The sequence below is a fragment of the Muscardinus avellanarius genome, assembly GCF_963383645.1.
Source record: "Muscardinus avellanarius genome assembly, chromosome: 1".
In the NCBI taxonomy this organism is placed as follows: Eukaryota; Metazoa; Chordata; class Mammalia; order Rodentia; family Gliridae; genus Muscardinus; species Muscardinus avellanarius.
In genome coordinates this window covers 206,217,585-206,225,412 of record NC_137786.1, presented here as the reverse complement: position 1 = coordinate 206,225,412, position 7,828 = coordinate 206,217,585, and the positions used below count along the sequence as shown (strand labels likewise).

The window sequence follows — 7,828 nt, the reverse complement described above, 5'->3', positions numbered from 1 at the left end:
CCAGGGGGGGACGCGGGAGGGATGCGCTGCGCGCCCCGCCGAGCGCGCGGCGGCTAGCAGAGGAGGGCGCCGCGCAGGGGGGCGCTGCTCCAGACCCTCCCCGCCCCAGCGCCAGGGCTCCCCCGGGGGCAGCGCCGCGGGGCCAGCCTCGGGCCTCCTGGCTCCTCCTCCTCCCCCGCCGCCGGCCCCTCTTATTTGAGCTTTGGGAAGCCGGGGGCAGCCAGGCAGCCGGGGTAAGGAGTTCACGGCAGCGCCCACACCCGGGGCTCTCCGCACCCCGGCCGCCCGCCCGCTCCCCCTTCCCGCTCCCTCCCACTCGCCCACCCACCCGCCCACCCCCAGCCGGGGCCGCCGCCTCCTCGCCGCGATCCTGGACTTCCTCCCGCCGCCCGAGCCGGCGTCCACGTGCGTCCCCGAGCCCGCGGCCCGGCCGGCGCTCCGCTCCGAGCCCGGGTGCTTCCCGGAGCGTGCGCAGGGCCCGCGGCGCCGCGGGGCGGCCGGGGCGGAGGCGCCGCACATGGGCTCCGACGTGCGGGACCTGAACGCGCTGCTGCCCGCGGTGCCCTCGCTGGGCGGCGGCGGCGGCTGCGCGCTGCCCGTGAGCGGCGCGGCGCAGTGGGCGCCGGTGCTGGACTTCGCGCCCCCGGGCGCCTCGGCGTACGGCTCCCTGGGCGGCCCCGCGCCGCCCTCCGCGCCGCCGCCGCCGCCGCCCCACTCCTTCATCAAACAGGAGCCCAGCTGGGGCGGCGCGGAGCCGCACGAGGAGCAGTGCCTGAGCGCCTTCACCGTCCACTTCTCGGGCCAGTTCACCGGCACAGCCGGAGCCTGCCGCTACGGCCCCTTCGGCCCTCCGCCGCCCAGCCAGGCGTCCTCCGGCCAGGCCAGGATGTTCCCCAACGCGCCCTACCTGCCCAGCTGCCTGGAGAGCCAGCCCGCCATCCGCAACCAGGGTAAGCGGGCCGGGGGGCGCCCCCTGCACGCGGGGCGGCCGGGCTCTCCTTCCCCGGGCCCTCCCCGGGCTCGGCTCTTCCCCGCGGCCTCCCCGAAGGCGGTGGGAGGAGCGGAGGCCTCGGCGGGGCGAGAGCGCTGCCCCGCGTCTGCCCCCGCGTCGGTCCCCGGCTCCGCTGGGCCGGCTCGCGACAGTTCGCCTGAGCCGGGAGGCCGGCCGGGGTCTCGGACCGGCCGGGGTCTCCGAGGGCCCCGCAGAGTCGGTGACTGCGGGTCTCCGCCGGAAAGGGTCGAGGCGATCGGAGCGGTGTCTGGCTCTGCTGTTCAGGCCATCACCAAATTGTCACCAGGCTTCGGGTATTTTAGACGTCTAGACTGGATTCGGAGTGTTTCCAGCGCGCGCTGCAGGCGCGCCTGAAGCCCAAAGAGCACCTCCTGCGCTTAGTGCGGTGTGGCCCCGCGTTAGTATCCGCGAGTACTGGAGCAAGTACCGACGGGCCTGCAACCAGATGGCTTTGGGAAACTTTGGCGCATCCCCATATAGCCCTCGGGTGTCATAGTGTAGTGGCAATCTGTCCAGGGCATTGGGAAGACGGAGGCCACTCAGGCCGCGGGGTTAGAAGAGAACCCGGCTTATTCGATTCCAAGCTGTGTGGAACCAGATCCTATCCATGGCAGGCGGTCAGGGGAATAAATTACTGGCTGCCTCCCTTTCAGCCACTCGGGGAAGTGCTTCTTCGTTGTGTAACTGGGCCCCAGCTGGGGGAAAGATTTTGGAGAGCCTTGGGGGATTAGAATAAGGGCAGGTTTATCTGCCGTCTTTCATAAATGTATGCGGGAAATCGTACATTTATGCACAATGAGCATGTTAGTTTTCTCGAACCGCATTGGCATCCCCCTACCCCGTTTTGTAGGGGCCAGCGTGGACTCAGTCCTGAAGTGCTAGTTTGGCCTCGTTATTCTCATTTGATTTCTTTGCTGTTGAGACCCTAAGCTAATTTGGCTTAATTTGATATTTTAGGACATGTTTTACTAAAACAATGGCAGATGCTTTTCCTGGAGGAAAAATTCTGGTGAGCCTAGGGACTGGGATGTTTCTGAAATGTGTTGGATGCCAGAGCAGAGTGTCAGCTGTTTGCCAGAGCTGGCTAGTTGCAGGAAAAGGGCTCTGTTCTTCACGCTCTCCTCGGAGCCTTCTGAAAGCTGTCTTGAGGCCATTTGCTATCTCAGTCCAGCACCTGGTCCATCCAAAAGCCCTATCGAAAACGAAACCACGCTCTTTATCCAGAGAATCTGGGATACATGTTCCAGGGAGCAGACCCAAGGAGTAGACCCAGGGAGCAGACCCAAGGAGACCCATGCTAGGTCTTTTGGAAATGGAATCAGTGTTTTGTACTCAAGGTATGTTGGGGTATACCATGTGAGTCCACTGCAGAGACTCACTTGTGTTCTTGGATCCTGCCACCTCTGCTCAGCGGGCAGATGTTACCTTTGGCCAGTTTCCAGGTCTTGATTCGCACTTCTATAAGAGTAGAGATAGGAATCCTTGAGGTTAGGTCCAGCCAGAAGTTATGTGTCAGAGGTTCAGAAGGGCCCATAGCTTGGGGCTCTACTCATAGTACTTGGCAGCAGACCAAAACATCACTGGGTTAGAAACCCAGGCACTGGCAGGACAAATGTGTGTCCTGGGTGAGACTATGTGGTTCTGTGCTATTTGGAGAGATCAGAGAAGCTATCTGGTCGAAGCCTCCTACCCCCATGCAAAATAAATACTATTATGACTTTGGATGATTGGGTTTTTCTTGTGGCACTGGGGATTGAACCCAGGAGCATGATGCCACTGAGCTATACCCCCAACCTATTTTTTTTTAAATTTAAAACAGGTTCTCATCAAGTTGCTAAGGCTAGCCTCGAACCTGCGATTCTCCTATCTTAGTCTTTCAAAGTATTTGGATAACAAGCATGTGCCGTCATGCCTGGTTAGCAGGAGATTTTTGAAATTCATAGGCACTGTTGTTTTGGCTTGAGCCCTTGTGTCCAGTTTTCTGCAGGGCAGGTCTTTTGTCCAGATCCCATCAACTAAGGGTGTGGGACTGTGGACTTTATTGACCACAAGCAGTACACTTCTGGGGAAATCTCAGGTTCCTCTAGAGTGCTTGGGCCCCACTGCCACAGAGAAAGAGCTTAAAGCTTGGGAATTGAGGACCATGAGCAGGTGAACACATCTTCCCACCCATCCTCAGCCTCTCCACAGCCTTGTGTAGAGGAGTCTCCAGAGGAGAGACCAGCCTGTAAGTGCAGACAGGAGTCTGTAGCTTAAATGAGTTCAGCATGCCTAGTCCTCGAGTCTCATTAGCTCCCCGATCCTGGGGTGTAATCTGAGAGGCTGCTGTAGTCCTTACTTGGGTAGGTAACAAGGGTGGGCCTCCAGATCTTGAAATCCCACATTTATTACACACAGGTTGTGCACACGCAAACAAATGCAGGGCCTGGCCCGAGAGGAGACTTGGGCTGTGGGAAGCAAGGTATCAGTGTGAGAATGGCCATCAGCACACCAAGGCCAAACTCCAGGGCAGATAAATGCAGGCTGTGGTCACCTGTGCCCAAGCAGGACTGGCTTATAGGCCAGGATGCTCTCTTCCCAATTTTTTTTTACAAGTACTTGATTTTTTTTTCTTTCAAAAATGTAGTTGGCATGCCGTTTATTGAGCAAATGTTTGGCCGTTCTGTGCAAGGTACTGGAGATTGAATGTTGAGACAATGGTGCCAGGAATCTTTGCAAGAAGCTCCCAATCTGTCACTGAAGGAGATTCATCCTGGGATAGGAAATCAGGTGCTAAGTTATTAAGCAAGAGGTCTCTCAGGTTGTGGCAGAGCTGGAGATTGAGTGAACCCAGCCCAACCTAGGGGTCTTTTCCAAGGACCTTGGCCCCACCGAAGGATTTCCTCTGGAAGGATTTCTTCCGCAGCCCAAGTCCAAAGGCAGGGCTTAGGGAGAGAGAAACAGTTTGCTTGCCAGCCACCTCCCGATCCTCCAGCCCTGCTTCTGCGCACAATCTTAGCGCCTGACCAGGCCTTGGGGGTCACCAGGCTAGCCTAGGATAACGGGGGGGGGGGGGGAGGCGCTCCTCTCCATTCAAGTAGGAGAGGGTATTTCGTTGGGGGAGATATTGTTCCCCACCCCACCCTAGCTGCAGAACCACCACTGCCGGCCTTCAGAGCACCTTCCAGGATGAGTCTGCTGTTAATCCCACCCCTCAGCTCCCCCGGGGCCGGCGGGCCAGGCGGTTCCCCGGCTCCTCCGCGGCCGCGGGCGGGGGAGAAGGACAGAGCGCGTCTCGCCTCTTCCCGCGGTCAAGGTTGTGCTCGGCTCCCGGGGCCGGGACTGACCGTGGGAAAGGCGCTACCTTGGATGCTCCGGCAGCTCCTCCAAGGCCTGTACAAGGAGCCTTTGAGCGCGCAGCCCCGGCCCGCGGGCGACGGTCCCTCCTCCGCCTCCGCCCCCGCGCCGGTCCCCGCACCCGGCCAGGGACCGTGCGCCCTAATCGGTCCCGCGTCCGATAAGCTCCCATTTAAAAGAGCCCTCCCTCGGCTGGGAGACGCTTTCTTCACCGCCCCTCCTGGGAAACCTGAGGGAGGGGCCTCGAGCTCGGCCTCGGCTGCCGAGGTCTGCGCGTCCTGCCCGGGAGGGGGCTGGAGACCCGGCACACCGGGCCGACGCGCGCGCGGGACTGGCGCTGGGACCCGCAGCGCTCGCCGCGCCCGAACCCCCCGAAGCCGGTCTCCCGAGACTGCCCATCGGCTCAGGAATGGAGAAGGGTTTGTCTAGAGAAAATTTCTTTGTGGCTTTTATTTCCTTTCCTTTAGTTAAAAAAAAAAAAAAAGCCCTTCCGGGAATTAGGTGCCCCGCAGCCAAATTTCGTTTGTAAATTGATTTGTAAGTCTTAGACGGCCGGGTGTCTCTGCTCCCAAAAAGAAATCCCTGGAAGCCCAAGCGTGCTTACCCACGCTAACCGAAGGGGATTATCCTTGCCTATTTAGCAAGGAGGAATGGAGGCCCGCGGGGGTCGGGCAGATTATAAAAGCTGGTGACTTCATAAATCACCAGTCTTCGTTGTGGGGGGGGCTTACACCTGACCTGTACCATCGGGGGTTATTATCATTTGTTCTCTTTCCCCCATACTCTGAAAAACCCCCATCCAGGCTGTGCCTTTATTGCCCTATGGTGAACGATAAAAACTCGAATTTTTGTTTTGGGGGATGGATTGGCTCAGTGCCTTCCGAAGGTGGAGGCATTCAGTCCTCGGATAGTCCAAGTCTTCGAGGGCTCTTGTTGCAGAACCCTGATCATACTGGGCAAGAGTAGGAGAATGGAAGTCGTTTACCCCTTCTCAGTCCCAAGAATTGTGTGGGGTTTGGGAAGCCAGCGCTGTCTGTGGGGCTGAGGCTTGCCAAGTGGCTCTGGAGGAAGGCTGCCGTGGTGAGGGTCTTGTGGAGCTTGCCCAGGGAAGGAGGCGACCTCACCCTAGGGTTCAGGGACCCGGTACTGGTACTTGGTCTTTAGCTATGCCGCGTTTTTCCCCAGAAGGCTTCTATAGTTCTCCAAGAAGCTGAAGAAGTGTATGTTTAAAGCAATATCCTAAAATCACAAAAGCTTATGGTTTTCAACTCCACATTCTTGTCTCAACTTTTAGAGGAGAAGAACACAGACTTCATTTTACCTGGCAGAGAAACTGAGACAGAGGGCCCAGGACACTGCCAAGGTGTGGGGGGGGGGGAATAGAGTGTCTGGTGCACTTTAAAAGAGCCCAGTTTTCTGGCCAATGGAGTGGAGTTGGGCCACTGCAGGTCTGGTTAGGCTTGGGCGCCCGGTAGGTGGGAGAGAAGGAGGAGGTCCAGGGTTGGAGGTCTACGAGCCCAACCGGAACAGTCCCTTTCCCCCCTCCCCAGCTTTCCCGAGGGCCTTGGGTGTTGTGGTGTCCGGTTGTGCAGCCCCAGACAGATACCATTACCCGGCAATTACTGCCCCATTTAAAGCGCAGGCAGTTTAACAGGCTCCGAGTCATTACTGAAAGTTGGTGCGAGGGCCTTTGATTTACAGCTCCGAGTCAGTGCGGGGTCAGCCGAAAAGATTAATTTCGCTCGCCCGTGCTGCCCCTGCGCGAGAGCCTGGGTTTGTATTTTGGGGAGAACAACTTTCTCCGCCCAGCGGGTGACGGTTTTTATCCTTGTCGCAGCCTGAGGTTCCGAAGCCACAGTCAAAGAGGAAGACCAAGGCAGAAAAAAAATTAGAGAGCCGGGCGTGGTGGCTCACATTTGTAATCCCAGCATTTGGGAGGCTGAGACAGGAGGATCGCAGTTCGCTGACAGCCTCAGCTACTACTTAGTGAGGCCCGTTGCAACTCTATGAGCCCCTGTTTCAAAATAAAGAATAAAAGAATAGGCCTGGGGGTGTAGCTCGGAGGTAAAATGCCCTTGGGTTCCATCCCCAGTACCGCAAAGAAAGAAAGAAAGAAAGAAATTAGGAACCAGGTGGGGGGGGCACAGGGCTTTAGTGGGGAGAGGATGGGGAATCTATCGGGAAGTCACACCCCAGGGCTTGGACTCCAACCCAGGTTTTCGACAGAAGTCCAGAGGGGGGGGGGTCAGAATTACTCCCTGCTGAAGACAGAATTGGTCAGGCACCCCTCTGCCCTGATTCTGGCTGACCCTCTGTCTCTGCCTCTCCAAGAGCTCTGTTGACTTGTTTCTCTCTGCGGTCTCTGCAGGATACAGCACTGTCACCTTCGACGGAACGCCCAGCTATGGCCACACACCCTCACACCATGCAGCGCAGTTCCCCAACCATTCCTTCAAGCATGAGGACCCCATGGGCCAGCAGGGCTCCCTGGGTAAGCAGCTGGCAGTGATGTGGGTTTTTTCCCCAGTTCTTCAATGCAGCTGCCCCTCCCTACCCCATTACCAACCCACAGCAATTGGGGAAGGGAAAAGAGGACATGTAAAAGGACCTTAGAAGCGGGCGGGTGTGGTAGAGCAGGCTTGTAATACCTGCGCTTGGGAGGCTGAGACAGGAGGATCTTGCAGGTTCAAAGCCAGCCTCAGCTAGTTAGTGAGGCTCTCAGCAACTTAGTGAGACCCTATAAAATATAAAATAGGGCTGGGAGTATAGCCCGGAGGTATAAAGCCTCTGGGTTCCACCCCCAGTACCACACACAAAAAAGGGGACCTTAGAAATAATCAGCCACATATCAGTCTATTTGAAAGAAAGGATTAAAGCTGGGCCCGGTAGTGCACACCTGTAAACCCAGTACTTGGGAGGCTGAGATAGGAGAATCTGTCATTGGAAGACTCTGTCTCCAAATAAAAGGAAATAAAATAGGTTTGGGGGTGTAGCCCAGAGGTAGAAGGCCCCTAGGTTCTATCCCCTATACCACAAAAAATAAAATAGAACTAAGGTTGTAGCTTGGAGGTAGAATGACCCGAGTTCAATCTCCAGCACCACCACCTCCTTACACACACACACACAGGAAAAAAGACAAGATTGAGTCTCTTGCCATGCCAAGCTGCTAAGGGGATGTAGCTGCTAGGACTGAGCGGCCGGCTGGCATGCGGGCCCAGCTCCCCCACCCCCAGTGTCAGCATGCTCTCCCCGGTGCCCCTGCTCTCGACTTGTGCACATGCTCTCAACCTGTGCCCCTGGGCCCGCTCACTGGGCTCTCCTTGACTCTTTCCTCTCTCCGCAGGTGAGCAGCAGTACTCCGTGCCTCCCCCAGTTTATGGCTGCCACACGCCCACCGACAGCTGTACAGGCAGCCAGGCTTTGCTGCTGAGGACACCCTACAGCAGGTAGGCAGGCGCTGGGCTGCGTGTCCTGGGCCCC

At 57.7% G+C, this 7,828-nt stretch overlaps 1 protein-coding gene across 4 annotated transcripts in view; it reads left to right on the top strand.

The window, feature by feature from the left end:
- Window positions 1-517: 517 nt before the first annotated feature.
- Window positions 518-7,828, top strand: part of WT1 (WT1 transcription factor) — a gene marked incomplete at both ends in the record, with an annotated part of 53,287 nt that continues 45,976 nt past the window's right edge. For 3 of the 4 annotated variants that reach the window (XM_080716486.1, XM_080716485.1, XM_080716484.1), the window contains 3 exons: window positions 518-950; window positions 6,717-6,839; window positions 7,692-7,794. In XM_080716486.1, coding sequence (XP_080572612.1) covers window positions 518-950; window positions 6,717-6,839; window positions 7,692-7,794 — 659 coding nt within the window. Of the gene's footprint in view, window positions 1,052-6,679; window positions 6,840-7,691; window positions 7,795-7,828 lie in introns of all 4 variants that reach the window. The other variant, XM_080716483.1, reaches the window with a different exon arrangement.